Here is a 17,086-nt window from a genome sequence, read left to right as displayed (position 1 = left end):
TGTCACAGAAACAACGGGGTGGCGAACAATACTCCCCCATATTTGATATAGATATTATGTTACAACATAAACATACATATTGTAAGTTACCAGCATACAGTATCACTTCATACATGTTATGTTGCCACCTACTGATTAAACATGCCTAAGATGCAGGTGACAAGTAAAAAAAACAATATGATACATGATCACATAATGTTACAGCTCCACCAGAAGTTCTCATAGCAGGGGAGGGGTGAGGACAGGATAATCACAACAACCTCGGAGACAAGCCAATAAGAAATGGCAAAGTCAGACAGGATAATCACAACAACTATGGAGACAAGCCAATAAGAAATGGCGAAGTCAGAACATATTCAATGATACATTAGTTAGACCAGACATGAACCAGACCATGTCTGTTGCCTGTGTAAATCTCGTTGCGGTCTTCGTCGTAGAAGAGAGCAGTAATGTCCTCCAAGGCTTCTGTGACTGTGCTTCTTATTCTGGAGGCCTGTTTTCGCTTCTTTGAATTACAGCCACCACTCGGGCAATCGTCACTGCAGTTGCATTCCTTTGTAATGGGAAAGCTATTACTTGCTCTTATCTTTGCAAGACACTTACCAGTTAAAATGTTGCTGACATTGATGGATCCCGCTGCATTAAAAAGGCAAAAGTTGTTAGTAATTTGATGCATGCTCTCTTACAACAAATGATATAAATTGATCACAAAAAAAGGAGAAGTCATAAGATACTCTAAGATTATATAAGGTTAGAAAGTAATCTTATGAGATTAACTAAAATACTGATATTTCCATAGATAGCAAGCTTCTTATCAAATATTGATCCCACCGTACCAACCATTCACACAAAGTACATAAGTAAGAGCAAACAATAAAAATAGTACCATTTCCTTCAGACAAAGACTCATCTGAATCAGCCTTGCAGTATGATATGATAAGATCCTGGTCACTGGTTATATAAATGTTGTTTGTATTGCAGTCAGGATGCCACAGAAGGTGATCCTCAAAAGAAGTTACAAGTTCTCCACGGAAATTCCACACAGCCACAGTTCTATTTCGAAACGTCAGGAATAGTTGGTTCTCATATAAGAATATAAATGCAGATGGCGTCATAAATTCCGTTTTGCTTACTTCTTTAAGCTCAAAAGTACGAACCTAAAGGTAATTAAAAGTAAGATACATGGGTGTTGAACAATGTATATAACCCATAATTAGTTGGGAGCATTACTTACATCAAGGATTTGGAGGTTTTCGTTTTCTTGCTTGACAAGAAGTTTTTCATTGAACTGTTCAATAAAGTCCACCTTACTATTCCGATGAATCAGATGGTTGAATGACTTCAAAACAGTACCATCTTCTATTGAGAGGATTTTTAGTGGGACATGACTGCTTGTTTTAGAATAAATCAACAACATGATCCCCGGACTGATAAAAGAATGAAAAAGAGAAAAGTTGTATAAGGACATATAAATTAACAACAAATAAAATATAAAATAAAGCTATCCATCACACTAAAACATGATGTGATATTCTAAACAAAAATTGTGAATTACCACAAATATGTAAGGTAGTGAGTTGATCAGAGATTGGAAAGTAATTTTCACAAACACAAATAATATTACCTGATCTTAATCTCTTGTACATTTTTATCTGCAACGGAGTATAACAATGTATAGTTTTTCAGGTCAAACACCTTGTATATGCTATAGAGGGGAAAAAAGAGAAGTTATCAGTATATCCCCGTCAATAATTTTGAAATATAATATTATTAAAATTATATATAAATATCAGAATACAAAAATCTTTACCTATCCTGTGCAGAGTACGTCAGTACCTTCCCATTGACATCATCAAACTCTACAAAACCTGGCCATTTCAAAGACTCGGATTCGAAAAGAGCAAACCCGGCATCTGGTTGAACTCTCCTAATATATCTGGAAAACAGAGATATTTTAGCATAGAACACAACAACACAAAATTCGACAGGCAATTCTTGCTATCTACAGCTCTTATTTTACTCTTTCAGTATTCTCTGTCTCTCTTTTGTTGAGTATGGAAAACAACCGTAGGAGGTGATAAAAAAAGATTGAGGTATACTTACTCAGTTCTGGTGCTTCTGCATTTCAAAGAACTGTAACTGTCTGAAGCATAGACAGAAACTGTGATAAGTGAGTCGTTGTTTTTATTATAAAACAAACTTCTTATCACTTCATCGGGACTGACATTCAAGAAGCATATCCTTTCATTGGTCTCTGCAGCAAACAATGGAAACATGTAACATATATATCAATGAACAGAATATTCTGATAAAACCTCACAAATTATTTATAAAAAACAAAATATAAATGCCAATAACAAGGTTTTAATACTACCTCGGTTAAATGCTGCACACACGCCAGATTGTGCAAGGGCAAAAACAATGTCCTGGGCCGCTACAATTTCGATAATCTTTGACCTCTTTCTAAAAAACGGCAATACGACGGAAGAAGGGCCTTTTGGATCATATGTATCATATTCTTCCTATAAATATACCCGTCAGGCATAAGAGGGGGAAATGGGCACAGTAAAGTAAAATATACATCTCAATCTCATCATAGCGGGAATTCAAATGTCATATTAAACCTATGAGTAATATGCAACAAAACAAAATAACAACCACTGAATGATTTGAACTGATGTTGACGTTAACACGTGTCACACATTCCTTGACGTCAAGTATCAATGGCGTTTTAGTGCCTCATTCCAACAATGACTCAATCAATTAAATATTAGTTCAGGATTAGGTTTATCTCAATCTCTTCCTTACATTAACTATAGAATTTTTCGTCCCCTCTTACTTATAAACCGTGATTCACAAGCACTGTAATCAAAGTTCAGGATTTGGTTTATCTAAACTCAGTAACACTGACTCACACCAAACCAATCACAGATCCGCATCAAACAAGCTTTCTATTCCCAACATCTCAACCGAAATTATAATAACTGTTTAACATCAAAGCAAGAATATCAATTGCAATCACATCATGATTAAATAAATATACACAAATATAAAGCATGTATAGGATCACACAATAATCAATGTCACTGACCCAGAAACCTAAAAAATTATTATAGACAGCAATTTAAAACCAATTGCTAAATCATATCAAGACGCAAACATGTAGCAGACTCAGATCAGTCCTTTAACATATACAAAAATCATCTATAAATCAATAACATTACCCATTCAATCTTAACATAAAACTCTCTATCACAAAAAATGAAGTCACCACACTAAACAGTAAAACCCAAACAAAAAATTTCAAAGAAAAAACAAAAAATTTCCATTTTATGACAATGACAATAGCAAATATTAATCTAAATTCCACTGATTTGTTACTTAACCATGCAAATGAAAATTATTAGGAAAAATAACCATACAAAAAATCGAAAATAAATTTGAAAAAAAAAACCAGATTTTTGTTGAAGAAATGGAACCTGCAATCGGATATTGCGGAATCGTTCTTGAGCATCAGTGATACTAAAACCACGAATACTTTTAGTACAAATTTCACGCCTCTGAAGCTTCCTAACACTGTTGATAAACCCATCGCCGGCACCACCACGACCCTGCTTCTTCTTCGCCACCACACGACGGCCACAGCACGGTCTCGGACTCACAGTAATTCTCCTCCCACTCCCACCACCTTCCATTTCTCGGCTAACTCCTCCCCGAACAAACGGCGAAGGAGCCACCGCTCAAATTTCAACTTCACAGAAACCCTAAAATTTTCAATTTCAATTTCAATTCTAGTTTTCAAATTCGGATCTAGCTTTTCAAATTTTTGGGGGGAGAAAATGAAATTGAAAATGAAAATTAAAAAAAAAATTAAAAATAGAAAAAAAGAGAGAATCAAAGAGAAGGAAAATAGATGAAATGAAATGCGAAAAATGTGAAGGGTGTAAGAAAATGAAATGTTGTTATGAAAATGTTTGTGTAGTGATTTAATAAGAGACACTGTTTGTTGTTGTTCTTTTGCAATTTACAACCTGTAATATGATATGATGATGTCATTCTAAGATGGTTTTTCGGGCTTGGGCCCATGTGTTTTGTGTAGATCTTAACCAAGCTTTTTGTATAAGATGTGTCAATTTGAAATTGTTTGGATAGACCTATTATGGGTCTAGCTTGATAAGATTGTTGATTTTGATTTCATGATTTGCTTCAATTCCAAGTTAGGAATATGTATAAGTAGGGTTTGGTGGTGTGAATTTTTGTTTTAGGAGAGCTTTTTTAATTTTATGGTTCTTTCTTCATTTCGAATTTGAATCCACTGCGGTTAATGTTATCACATAATCGCGTTGTTATAATAATATTAGTCATCTGATATTGATCATATGAATAGACAAAAAATAGATTTTATTTTTATTTTATAATTTAAAAAATATAGAACTTAAACCAAAATTATTTGAAGAGCTGCTTGATTTTATATATCTATGTATCATTCTTGATTGTTGAGAGTAATTCAATAATCAATTGCTAACTTGAAATTTGTATCAATTTTATCTCAACAAATTTGATGACATGTAAGAATGTCTCTTCCCCCTCTTGAATGACTATAGAATTAATAATGAAAGATTAAGAAACATATATTATGCATTATCAACCAATATTGAATTTTGGGTTGAGTCAACTTGGTATGAATTTTGAACAAGTATGGAACAATGAGGAATGATCTCACCAACTTGTGTTGATTAGAGGATATCAATAATTATTGTATAAATATACTTGCAAGTTTAAAATTTCAAATCAGGGTCAGTTCAATCTTAAAACTACTAAACTTAGAACTTTAGACTTTTAAATATTTTTTAATAATTGAATCATAAGGGACCCCATTTAAAAATTATTATATATAAAAAGGTCTCCCTATTTTATTAAATAGTTAACCATGATCCATTGGGTAACCGTATTTATTTTGAGCATTAGTTTGGCAAATCAAATTTAGGTGACATCGTTTATTTAATTTTAAAGTGTATTTAAAAAAAAGAAAAAGACTTTAATTGTCTATTTAAAGATTCCTTCCTTATTATAAGAATATAGATATAGACCAAAAATATTACCGTAATTAATTACTAATATTTATTTCCAAGCATAATTTACTATTATAAAAATGATGAGGAATACTTAACAAGTAACGACGTCAATGCAGAGGTTGCTAAATTTTGAGTCGGGAATCATAATGCAAAGACAAATGCATATTTAAGCACACGAAACAACATTTGATGGCTTGAAGTATGGTACAAAGATTGGCCATTTAACCAAGTTAGTTAATAGATACAAAATGAAGTATGGAAGCATTTTAAACGTGAAAATAAAGCTCCATATAAGTATTGCATGTCAAACTTAAATATAAAAAAATATAAAAAAAGGTGCATTTTCTAGTGGCAATGTCATTTTGCATAAGAAATGGCAACTTGTAGAATCAAAAGTGTAAGTGTATAAGGAGATATATTTGATTTTCAAGACAAATAAAAAAAAGTTAGGTTAAATTTTGGAAAATTCTTTGCCCACCTCCCAACTTTCTAGGTCACCTCTGGTGAAAAACCACATATACCCCTGACTTCGGAAATGCATTTTCGAAATGCAAGAAAAAGGTGTTTTCGGAGATGCATCTCCGAAAGCGCCTTTTTTTTTTTTTAAAATTGACTTATTTCGGAAATGCATTTCCGAAAACACCATTTCGGAAGTTCATTTCCGAAATATTGCGCGTTTTGCAGATTAAGCAAAACAGCCCCCTCCCCCATTCATTTACCCTAATTCAACATCAAACACAACCCCAGAGAAATTTTGTGCAAACACTTCCAAGGCTACATCAAAGGCTCCAATAAACTTTCTATACTACATTCAAAAGCCCTCCAATCTCATCAATCGGTAAGCATTTTGAGTTTTAGATCTATGATTAAAATTCATATTAGGGTGTTTACAAATAGCAAAAAATGTATTACGTTAGGTTGGTACTGATATTTAGGTTGTTTAGAATGTGTAAACATAGTTTTGAACTTTGTTTTGGGGGTCTGTCATGGAAGTTGCAGAAAACTTCCTCGCAGGGGTGTTTCGAAAGTTCATTTCTGAAAACACCTCCATTCCTAGTTTCGGAAATGAACTTCCGAATTGTATCAGAAGTGCAATTTTTTTTAGTTCTTTATGTTGTCTCGCATATTAATCGATTTCAATTGTTTTCAGGAACATGTCAGACAACCAAGCACGCATCAGACAGGGTAGAGAGACCCAGACTGCAACAGCTAGACGCGAGCGGGCGGCGGCGCAGGTGGCGTCGACACAGGGATGGGGCAGGGCCGGGGACGACGTGTGCGAGTTCCCGTGGAGATGGACGAGGGTACCTCTACATCTGGATCGAGGAGTCGTCTGACTCGGGTATCTTCTTCCCGCCAGCGAGAGGAGGAGGAGGAGGTGGCAGTGTCATACCACGAGGCAGAGGAGGTACCGGATGTTGACCCTCCACTCGGGGAGGAGGATGAGCAGGAGGAGGGCTACCCGGGAGGGCCCAGTGACACTTCCGTACTGCTTACCTACCGCGAGCACGTCGCTCGGCGTATCTGGGAGGGAGAGGTATTTTTTGTAATTTTCCCGACTACATTATTTAACCGTTTATAATTTAGACGTTTATTCAATATTTTCTTAACGGTCTATTTAACATACTTTTTATTTGTTTTTTTGTAACAGGAGAGAGAGCCGTTGAAAATGGTGAACCACGCCCGGAAGGTTTTCAGTCTGTTTAAACCGACTGCCGAGTGGTTTAACGACGCGGTGAGAGCTTCAGGGCTTAGTGGGCTCTGCATGACGGGGTATTCCACCATCAGCCACGGCATGCAGGAGGCCTTTGTGGAGCGGTGGCACAAGGAGACGTCTTCTTTCCACTTACCGGTTGGGGAGATGACGATCACCTTGCATGATGTGCAGTGTCTTCTCCACCTGCCGATCAGGGGGACGCTGTTGACCCACTCCCGGATCCAGAGGGTCGAAGCCAGTCAGTGGATGGCGCTCTATTTGGGTATGGAGCCCGAAGTTGCTGACTATGAGTGTATCACGACATCTGGGCCTCATATCCGGTTCACCATACTGAGCCGCTATTTCGAGCACCACCTGGTGGCGGCGGCCGAAGCCGAGGATGCGGGTGACGACCTATTTACACATTATCACCGTGGCTGCGCTCTCCGGTGCTGGTACATGCGTGTGGTAGGTGCTGCGATCTTTGTGGACAAGAGTGCGAGGTACATCGACGTGACCTACCTCCGCTACTTCATGGACTTGACCACCGTTCACCAGTGGAACTGAGGGGCAGCTACTCTTGCATACCTATACCAGAAGCTAAATGAGGCCTCCAACTAGAGGACGAGGCAGTTGACCGGATCCTGCACACTACTCACGGTACGTTTCATTTTAATTGTTTCGTATTTATTTATGTTTCGTATTTGTGTTTCGTATTTACTTATGTTTCGTATTTATTTATGTTTCGTATTTACTTACGATACGTTACATTATCGTGTTTGTGTTTCAGAGCTGGATCATCTCTTACTTCTCCCGGATCCACGGCTTTCACATTGATCCTGAGTACGTTGACGCCATGCCCAGGGCCGCCAGATACGTTCTCTAGAGGGGGAACAATGCGGTGGGACCATACCGTGGGTACCTGGACCGCACGATGCACGATGACGTCACCTAGAGGCCATTCAGCGACTACACTCAGGTTATCCCCTTTGACGGCATATCTTTATATTCTGGCTGGTTGGCATGCGGGACCAGCATCATGGTCCGGTATCTCCCTGAGCGGTGCATGCGGCAGTTCGGATTTGTGCAGATGATACCTAGGTCACCTTTTGAGGCTGATCCCGACACAGTGACCCGAGTGCAGCTCACTGCCATATTTGAGGATTGGGAGCATCATGTGGTACCGGAGGAGTATCGTCGCATTCGGGTCACCCAGGACTGGCACAGTGTGGAGGGATACGTCACATGGTTCTATCGGGTGTCACATCCTCTGCTGACACCCGACGCTCCCGGCGCTCCTAGGCCAGCACACGAGGAGATCCTGGAGAACCAGCAGGTCGAGGATGACCATGCCATTGATCTCCTGCCGATCTGCCAGCGGATAGAGATGCTTGGGCGGGACGCTTTGGATCGAGGTGTCGTTCATCAGGGCGGTCCAGAGGCAGTCGCCGTGATGGAGATGATCGTCACTGATGCGAGCCGTGCGGCGGCATACAGGCGGCAGAGGAGGTCCCAGGGAGAGAGGGTTAGGCATACCCAGTAGTGGCCGGGTTTATTTTTTTGTTTTGTTTTCGGATTGTATCTTTCGCACACTATTATTATTTGGATTTGGATCGGATCGGCTTGTATATATTACTATTTTTATCATATTAGTATTTTCTGTTTATATGTCGCTTATTTTATTTGCCGTCTTCCTTTAATTAAAAATACGAGAGAGTTTCCAAAACAATAAAAAAAAACACAGTTTCTGCATAATTCGGAAGTGCATTTCCGAAACCCCCCAAAATCTGAAAAAAGGTGTTTTCGGAAGTGCATCTCCGAAAACACCCCCATTTGGTGTTTTCGGAGATGCACTTCCGAAGTCTGAAAAATTTAAAATTTTTTTTTTCGGAAATGCATTTTCGAAGCAGGGGTAAAGTGGGGTTTTCGATGGGGGTGACCCCCATAGGGAGGTGGGTAAAGAAATTTTCTAAATTTTTAGATGTCATATTATTGATATTGGTTGAAAATATATACGTGCGATTGATTCTTTCATAATTTAGTTTTTGTAATTAAAGGGAGAGGGAGTTTAAGATTATATAAAAGATTCAAGTTTTCAAAAGCATGTTAAATTTATATTTGATTTTTTTTATTCACTTCTTTCGTGTTAGACAATTGTGAGATATAGTTAAATATTTTCTCTAGAAGTGTGGGTGTACCTGGAGTTTGGGGTGGTTGAGAGTAAATTATGTGTTAGATGTTGGAGTGCTAACCATGCAGATATCCCCCTCTGATCCATCGTATTGGAGATTAGCAATGTCGATTCAAGATCAATGTCTCCGGTTCAAGAAGCATCGTGATCACAACCTCCGATCCACGGTGCCGCATCACATAATCACTTGGGAAGCTTCGTTCCACCATAGTTTTTGCATTCTTCTCCATTTTTGGTTCTACAACGGAACAATGACGCAATATATGGGAATCGGCTTCCGATTCCTACGATTTCCATGATTTCAGATCCTATCTTCAACTCACCAATGTGTAACATTATCGTTACTTCGAATCGGAGTCGTACGCATCCTTCTGATTTGAACGATCTATGCAAATCTAAGCCCGCCCTTCAGTTTTTTGTTCCCGCATATTCAGATCTCAAAAACAACGACATTTGGGAGCGAGCGACGCGATTCACTATCGCCAATTAGGTTGGTCACCGGCCTCAGCCTCAGTTCCACCGTCTAGGTATAAACTTCTCTCCAAAATCCAAGTATCAGTGGAAATACGGTATCAGACACATATCTAGGATTGCACCAGCCTCCGAAGACCATCTCTGAGAAGACCGAGCATAAATCCCGCCGACCAAGCAAAGATGCCAATGTTTTCCACCACGGTCTGGATGGTCGTGAGGGTAGCATCAAATAGGTGCCACAAGTTCATAGTTAATGGCACCCGTGTATCACGATTTTTTAGTTAACATCGGGGCATCGAACTAATACTAAGGTGCATCCTATGGATACTATAGGTTTTCCATCGGATGCACCCGGGTTCTCCACCCAATTGAACAACGAAGCAGGGGTCCAATGGATACGCCTAATGAATAATATCCTGGATTCTATATGCTAGGAGATCATTTGGTATCCAAATCCGACCACTTCCTAACACTCCAACTTAACTGACACCACAGAATGCCATGTTCTGTTTGAGGAAGAGCCGAACAAGTTAGGATTCCATCATCCCTCAGACAAAAAGTTGGTTAGCACTAACACACTAAAGAGAGCTCAGAGCTCAGGGATGTCGGGTCACCTTAACTGTAACACCCTTCTAATCCCATGTATAATTTACAAGTAAATTAATTAAAACAAGCAACACAAGTCCGACCACTTCCTAACACTCCAACTTAACTGACACCACAGAATGCCATGTTCTGTTTGAGGAAGAGCCGAACAAGTTAGGATTCCATCATCCCTCAGACAAAAAGTTGGTTAGCACTAACACACTAAAGAGAGCTCAGAGCTCAGGGATGTCGGGTCACCTAACTGTAACACCCTTCTAATCCCATGTATAATTTACAAGTAAATTAATTAAAACAAGGGTGTCACACTTCATTAAAAACATAAATATCTTGCTCCGTAACACAGGTTACACAATTTAAGATTCAACTTCTCAAACAATACACATTCATGATGCTTATACGGCATCAATGCTCATTTGAAAACGTCGCAGCGGAATCATCGTCATTTAATCTTTATTATAAAATAAAACACACTTTGAGTCTTAAAACATTTAGCTCGAAACAAAATAAACATAGTTCCACAAATTGTTTCCAAAATAAACAACATTGTAGTTTAATAAATACACATGTCAACCTCAGCTGAATGTTACACGATAAGAGCAGAAACCATTAAATAAAACAATAACAAAGGAAATGTCTTCACAACTAACTTCCACTTACTTCAACGAAAGCTACTCTTGAGTATTTGCATGTTACCCACGTAGAGACAACATTCAAAGTGAAGGTGTGAGTAATCATAATCAATTATAAAAGATATAAGAAAGAATAAATTTGTAACAATTATAAATTGTAGATCAACAACATAAAATACATCACATACTCACACCCCAAATCATCACAGTAATTCATGCACAACTTCCATCATAAAGCTCACATATAAATCACATAACAACTACAAGTATCATCAAATCATATAGCATCAACAAAATTTTGCAATGCCACATAGAATGTTATGCATCAACATTGATTCAATGCATGTGGTGCCAATTCATGAACACACAAGTTCATTTCGCTCCTTGTTCCACCACCATAGGATAGAGGATCCGCCACCATAGGATGTGGTTCACTCTTGAACTAGAGCACCTCACAAAAATCGTTACCGCCATCATGGGTAACGTTTCACTAACTTCCCATCATAGAAATTATCTACTCGCACTCGAACCACTACTATAGGATCGAGGCCACATCATAATTAGAATCAGAATTCTGACAATATGGATGCATAGACTCTCAACATGCAACAATAACAACAACACATATATGTTCGACCTCGGCTAGTCAAGTGTGTCATCAACAACATAATCATCAACATAACATGTATATATTTGGACATGCAACCTCATTAAAACATCATTACAATATCATCATCAATATAAACACCATAGAAACATCACCAACATCAACATCATCATAACAAGTCATCATAACACAATATTATCACAATAGTGTAATAACTCTTCAACAGAGCATATAAACAATCAATATCCCAAACATATGAGACATAGAGATAATACTCAAACAATTAATTCATCTATATCATGTTATAGTTCAGTGTGTTATCTTTCTAATGCTTCAAATGGGGCGTCATTTGGACTTACAAATCAAAAGTTATGACCAAAACAGTTTCAACCAAAACGGAAACAGTAGCTAGCACGCTGAGCGCTCCTCTCATGGCCTAAGCGCGAATGTGACTGCATAATGCAGAATTTTTTGCGTTTTTTATCGTTGGAGGCCTTCTGGACCTCCGATTTCAGTTCCGTAGAAAGCCCAATTCTCAAAATTCAAAATACTACAATTATGTAACAATTATAACAACATACAACATCTATTTAGAGGTCCTAACATCATACATACATCATGCAATCATCAATTTCATGTTTATGACTCAAACCCTCTTAACTCAACAATGGAGGGAAACTTATCAACAACCAAAAGCAAAATTGTCGCGTATATCGACAACGAAATTCATCAAATAAACATCATATAACAACAACATCATCATCATCAATTATTTCATAACATTCATTATCAATCCAAAAATAACTAAAACCCTATTCTACCATTTCCACATATCAATCATAATTGAGAATCATTATACACCCTACCTTGTTAGTCCTAGAATTTTTCTTCCCAAACTTCTATGGATAATTATTTCCCTAAGCCTCCTCTTGCCTTAACGCTATTTTCTTCTTATTAATTTCACGTACAAACGGAATGATATTCTCTTTTCCCTTTTTCTAGTACCACTAGACTCTTACTATGCTTTTCCTCATATGCCCTCACTTATCCTCATGCAATTACCTCAATGCCCTTAAAGTCTCTACACCTCCTAATTTATTTTATTTTCCTTAATATTTTAATTGCTAACAATATAAAATCATTATTTAATTAGTCTAATATATATATATATATATATATATATATATATATATATATATATATATATATATATATATATATATATATTAACTCAAGGTCTTACACCCCACCAATAATCAAATAAGCATAATAATTATATAATTTTAATAAATATATATTTTAAATAACATAATTTTAATTTGGGGTGTTACATTAACTGCGAGGAATAAGGCCCAAATACAATCACCAAAGCGTCACGCAGGGTAATTTAAAGAACCCAAGAACACCAATCAGATTCGATCCGTATACCTTAGGGCGGTCAGATTCCCGGGTAATTGCCAATAGGAAAATGCAAAGAATGGTGCCCCGAACATGTTTGATAGAAGTCGACCATATACAAAACCAAAGGTCCATCCCTTCATAAAAACTGACAACCAAGCCACCTGAAGAGCACATCCGAGGGAGAGCGATCGGTATACACTTGCGGCTGAACACAAGATTTAATTAATGTATTTATAAATTATTGATATATATATATATACATATATTACTATTATATTCTTGTTGTTCTTATATCTTTCTTGTCCCCTCTTTAGGGCACCAAAGTGTGAATGCATGTAACATCAAACTGCGATACAACTAATGCAGTTGATTCCCTCCTTAAAGATTCCCGTGGTGATATTGGATACCCTATATACGTTCGACCAAAGCAATAAAATCCCTTCAGTGGTGAGCGTGCCTCTAGATTCTAGCGGTGTTGTTGGAAATGTTTTGCATGTCCAACTAGAGCAATAAAATCGCTTGGCGCCTTGCGCGCCTTCAAAGTTCAGGGGTGTTTTCGGAAGCGCTTTGCATGTCCGACCAAAGCAATCAAATCCCCCCAGCGCCTTGCGCACCTTCAAAGTTTAGGGGTGTTGTTGGAGACGCTTTGCCCGTCCAACTACATCAATCAGTTCCCCAATGCGTCTTGTGCACTTTTAAAATTCAAGGGTGTTGTCGGAGCCGCTTTGCAAATCCAAATAAAACAATAAATTCCCCACAGAGTCTTGCGTGGCTTCAAAATTTAGGGGAGTTGTCGGAGACGTTTTGCACGTCCGACTACAACAATAATATTGTTAAATGTTTGTGTCGCATGTCTATTTTGCATTTTGTTGCATGTAACATGTTTATCTTTTTATTTTGTATCTGATATTTGTTGTTGTATATTCTTCTTAGTTATTTAGCTCATGTGTTCATCAGGAATTATTTGTTGTGATTGGTTATTGGGTTTTTAGACTTATGACAATTGGTATCTTTTTTTGATATTGTCAAATAGGGAGAAAGTTGTAATGAGTCTATAATTGTTTCATGCATTTTATGTTGTGGTTTTGTGTGAAATGTTTCAAGGGAATCACAAGCATTTTTTATTTTGGTTCAAAGTCAACTCAATTCCAAGTGAAAGGTTGCCAAGCATAAAAAAGGGAGAGAATGAAGCTGCATATTCCTAGGGGGAGAATGTTGTGTCTCTAACACATTCCGGGGGAGCACTCCTAATATGATTAATTTGTTTCTTGTCTTATCGCTTTTGTTCATTATCGTTTATTGAGTGTCTCTAATGATTTCACATACTTGAATCAAGTTTGAATCGTTTCATTATTCGTTTTTAGCATGCATGAATCAATTGTTATTTTTTTTAGACTTGTGGGAAGTGGAATCTCAAACCTTTTTAAAAAACTTGGAAAATGATATTTCTTATATGTGATTCGAATCGTGAATCTGTGTAACTCGAATCACACTCAAATCACAAAAAAAGGGTCACTTTCTCAATGAGATCTTGTTTCACTCTACTTGCTTATTTGACTCAAATCATGCAATGCACTTGACTCAAATCTAACTATCTTTTTTCACTCATTTTTGTGGTTAATCTCAAGCATATATAAATTATTTTTGTCATCATTTTTCATGTAACAAATTTCATAATCATTTGTGATTTTCTGCAAAATCATCACCCTCTCACTTTTGAAAGTTAAAAAACTGTTGCAATCAAATTTTTTCTTCTTCAATCTTTGTTTTGATTTTAGATCTTGATAAATAGAGATTTTTAATTGATTGAGGGAGACATTGCCTTGAGACTAACCGTTCTTGAAGAGTGATTAAAGATTGTCAGGTTGTTGCAAGATTAGGGATGCTATCACTGGTGTTGACAAATTTCGGGGAAAAGAATGTGTTAGACGAAGTCGAATTATCTAGAGGGGGTGAATAGATCCCCAATTCCAAAAATTATATTTTAAAGGTTTTGAAAACATTTAAATTATGGCAAGCGGAAGTATCGTGTTTAAATCAAAAGTCATCTAAACTCTTGCATTTAATTTTCTTAGTATTGCATGCTTAGGTTTATAATTCTTAAAGTAGTTTATCATTTATTTAATTGGTAGAGATTTATTACATAAGGTTAGGTTTTGTTAGAATTGGAGCTTAATTGAGCTTTAGTTGTGATTAAAATCTTAGAAACTTGTTGAGTTTAGAGTTCGTTAAAATTGAATCATTGTATCTACACACCTCGTAAAGAATACAAATGAATCAATTGTATACATTATGTACGATTGAATCTGTGATATTTGTGAAGTGTTTAAGTGCTTACGTGATACGGTTTCTATACAAGTATAATTTCCATATTTTTGCTCTAAAAATCTTTCACCCGCAAATTCTGAAAACCTCAGATAATTCATTTCTGAAAAATCGGTTGACTTTTGTTTTTAAGTTTATTCAACCCCTCTAGATTGTTTTCTTACTCCATATTCACACCTAACAATGATTGATTTCTTGAAGGAGATATCTTTGGAATTGTTTCATCAATTTGAGGTATATTTTGCATATGTTATTGATCGATGGTTCCTTTGTTTATTACACACTATTAATGATGTTGCTTGGAATATATATTATATTTGTTCATGGATTTCCTCTGGAAGGAGATTGATTTGAAATGGTAGTTTTAGGCTTGTGTGGTCTTTTTGCGTTGGTCAAGTTTACGTCGACATGGCTCATAGCACAACCAGACATGTTTCTTTTGCATGTTGCAAATGGTGGACTGATGCATTTACTAAGGTATTGGAGAAATTTTATGGAAGATAAACGTCCGAGAAATGAGGAATCCTTCTAGTTTCGAGGCATAAATGGAAAGATGGAAAAGGAAGTTCTTAATTATGTTGAACCGCGCTAACATAAACTTCAATTTTCTACAAAGTGTAGCCAGTGTGATATGGATTCGTATAGCAACAACCAACCTATTTCAACCATCTTTTGCATATGAACTAGTATTTATTCCTTTCTTATTCAAGTGAATGAAACACACTCAATAGACCAAATTTTGAGAACCATTTGTATTATTGAAAAAGAATTATAAGTATGAGTAATGTGTGAAGTTCCATATTGTTGTGCCTCAACTTTTGACCCTGAGATCCTACCAATTTTTGACCTAATTCTCTAGGAAGTTGACTTTTGGTCATTGCATGGTTCCATGACTTAATTCATGATTCAAGGATCTACAATGCCTCATTATAATACACTAATAACATCCATTTGGCTAGAAAATCTTGATTCCATTGATACTCAGAAGAATTCAATTCATTTGGAAAAAGTCAACTGTTCAAGATCACCTTTAACTTATGAGGAATTTGGTCAACCATGGACTTTTTAAGATCAAGATCATGAATATATGATTATTGAAGTCATTTGATCAATAAAAATCAAGAAAATCAATCAAATATCCAAAAGTCAACAATTAGGGTTTTGACTTTTTCATGGAGAAATACATGTTTTTTTACTCAATTTTGAATGGTCATAATGTCCTCAATACTGTGCCAAATATTGTGATCCAAAGCCTCATTTGAAGAAAAAGTCAAGATCTACAACTTTGTCAATGTGAGCATTTTACCAAGAAGTGAATCAATTTTAAGTTATGGAGCCATGAAGTTGCCTACTTTTTCTCCAACACTTAGAAAATTTTACAAAACAGTTTTGAACTCTAAAAGTAAGTGACTTTGAGGCCACTTTTCATTATGATTCTTTGAGAATTTGAGAAAACACCAAACATGAAAGTTGTAGAGGATGTTTAGAGCTTTCCAAAAAGTACTAGAACTCCTTAGTAGCATTTGTGAGCCAGGAGTTTCGAAGGAATGAAGTTAGGCTTCCATTCTTAAATTACAAGTCATTTTCCATGAAGAACCAAGTTTTAAATCCATTCCAATCTGCAAAATATTTGTGTTACATACCTTCTTGCTTGTAAATCTCCCTCTAATAAGAGGATTACACACTCTTTTGAGCCATTATCCAAGTGATTAAGACTTTGTTCACCAGATCATTCCATTTTAGGCATAAAGGCTTAACTTCCATTCTTGAAAAGAAGCTTTAATCACAACCTCCCTTGAAACCTTAAATTTCCACTTTGCATAAACTTAGAATTTTTGAGTTCTTAGTTGTTTCTGTGTCAAACAACCACTCAAACACCTTCCATACACCCCATATAAGTAGTTCAATCCATCATATTGCACTTGTAACAACTCCAAGCGCAATCCACCATTTTCACTTCAATCATTTGCAGTTGGATTCGGGCAGGACATTCCAGACCACTTCAAAGTGTTTTAATCATTCAAGCAGCTTCACCAAGGTCCAAGTAAACTGTCTAGATCATTCAATCACTTATGGAAGTGC

At 36.7% G+C, this 17,086-nt stretch overlaps 1 protein-coding gene across 1 annotated transcript; it reads right to left on the bottom strand.

Moving 5' to 3' along the window:
- Positions 1-2: 2 nt before the first annotated feature.
- Positions 3-3,977, bottom strand: LOC131620694 (uncharacterized). The gene is made up of 8 exons (XM_058891839.1): positions 3,480-3,977; positions 2,375-2,522; positions 2,104-2,254; positions 1,811-1,936; positions 1,625-1,705; positions 1,235-1,427; positions 887-1,157; positions 3-636 (listed from the first exon to the last, which is right to left on the bottom strand). The coding sequence occupies exons 1-8, from the start codon at positions 3,693-3,695 to the stop codon at positions 368-370; spliced, it is 1,455 nt and encodes a 484-aa protein (XP_058747822.1). The 5' UTR covers positions 3,696-3,977; the 3' UTR covers positions 3-367.
- Between the last annotated feature and the right edge of the window lie 13,109 nt (positions 3,978-17,086).

This window comes from Vicia villosa, linkage group LG7 (genome assembly GCF_029867415.1).
Source record: "Vicia villosa cultivar HV-30 ecotype Madison, WI linkage group LG7, Vvil1.0, whole genome shotgun sequence".
In the NCBI taxonomy this organism is placed as follows: Eukaryota; Viridiplantae; Streptophyta; class Magnoliopsida; order Fabales; family Fabaceae; genus Vicia; species Vicia villosa.
The sequence above is the reverse complement of the archived record's forward strand: the minus strand, read 5'-3'. Positions and strand labels throughout refer to the sequence as shown.

Coding starts and splice junctions, on each gene's coding strand:
- LOC131620694 (XM_058891839.1), bottom strand. CDS start 3,695: ATGGAAGGTGGTGGGAGTGGGAGGAGAATTACTGTGAGTCCGAGACCG. Junction 1,428..1,624: donor GTACAAGAGATTAAGATCAG/GTAATATTATTT, acceptor TTCTTTTATCAG/TCCGGGGATCATGTTGTTGA. Junction 1,158..1,234: donor AAAACCTCCAAATCCTTGAT/GTAAGTAATGCT, acceptor AATTACCTTTAG/GTTCGTACTTTTGAGCTTAA.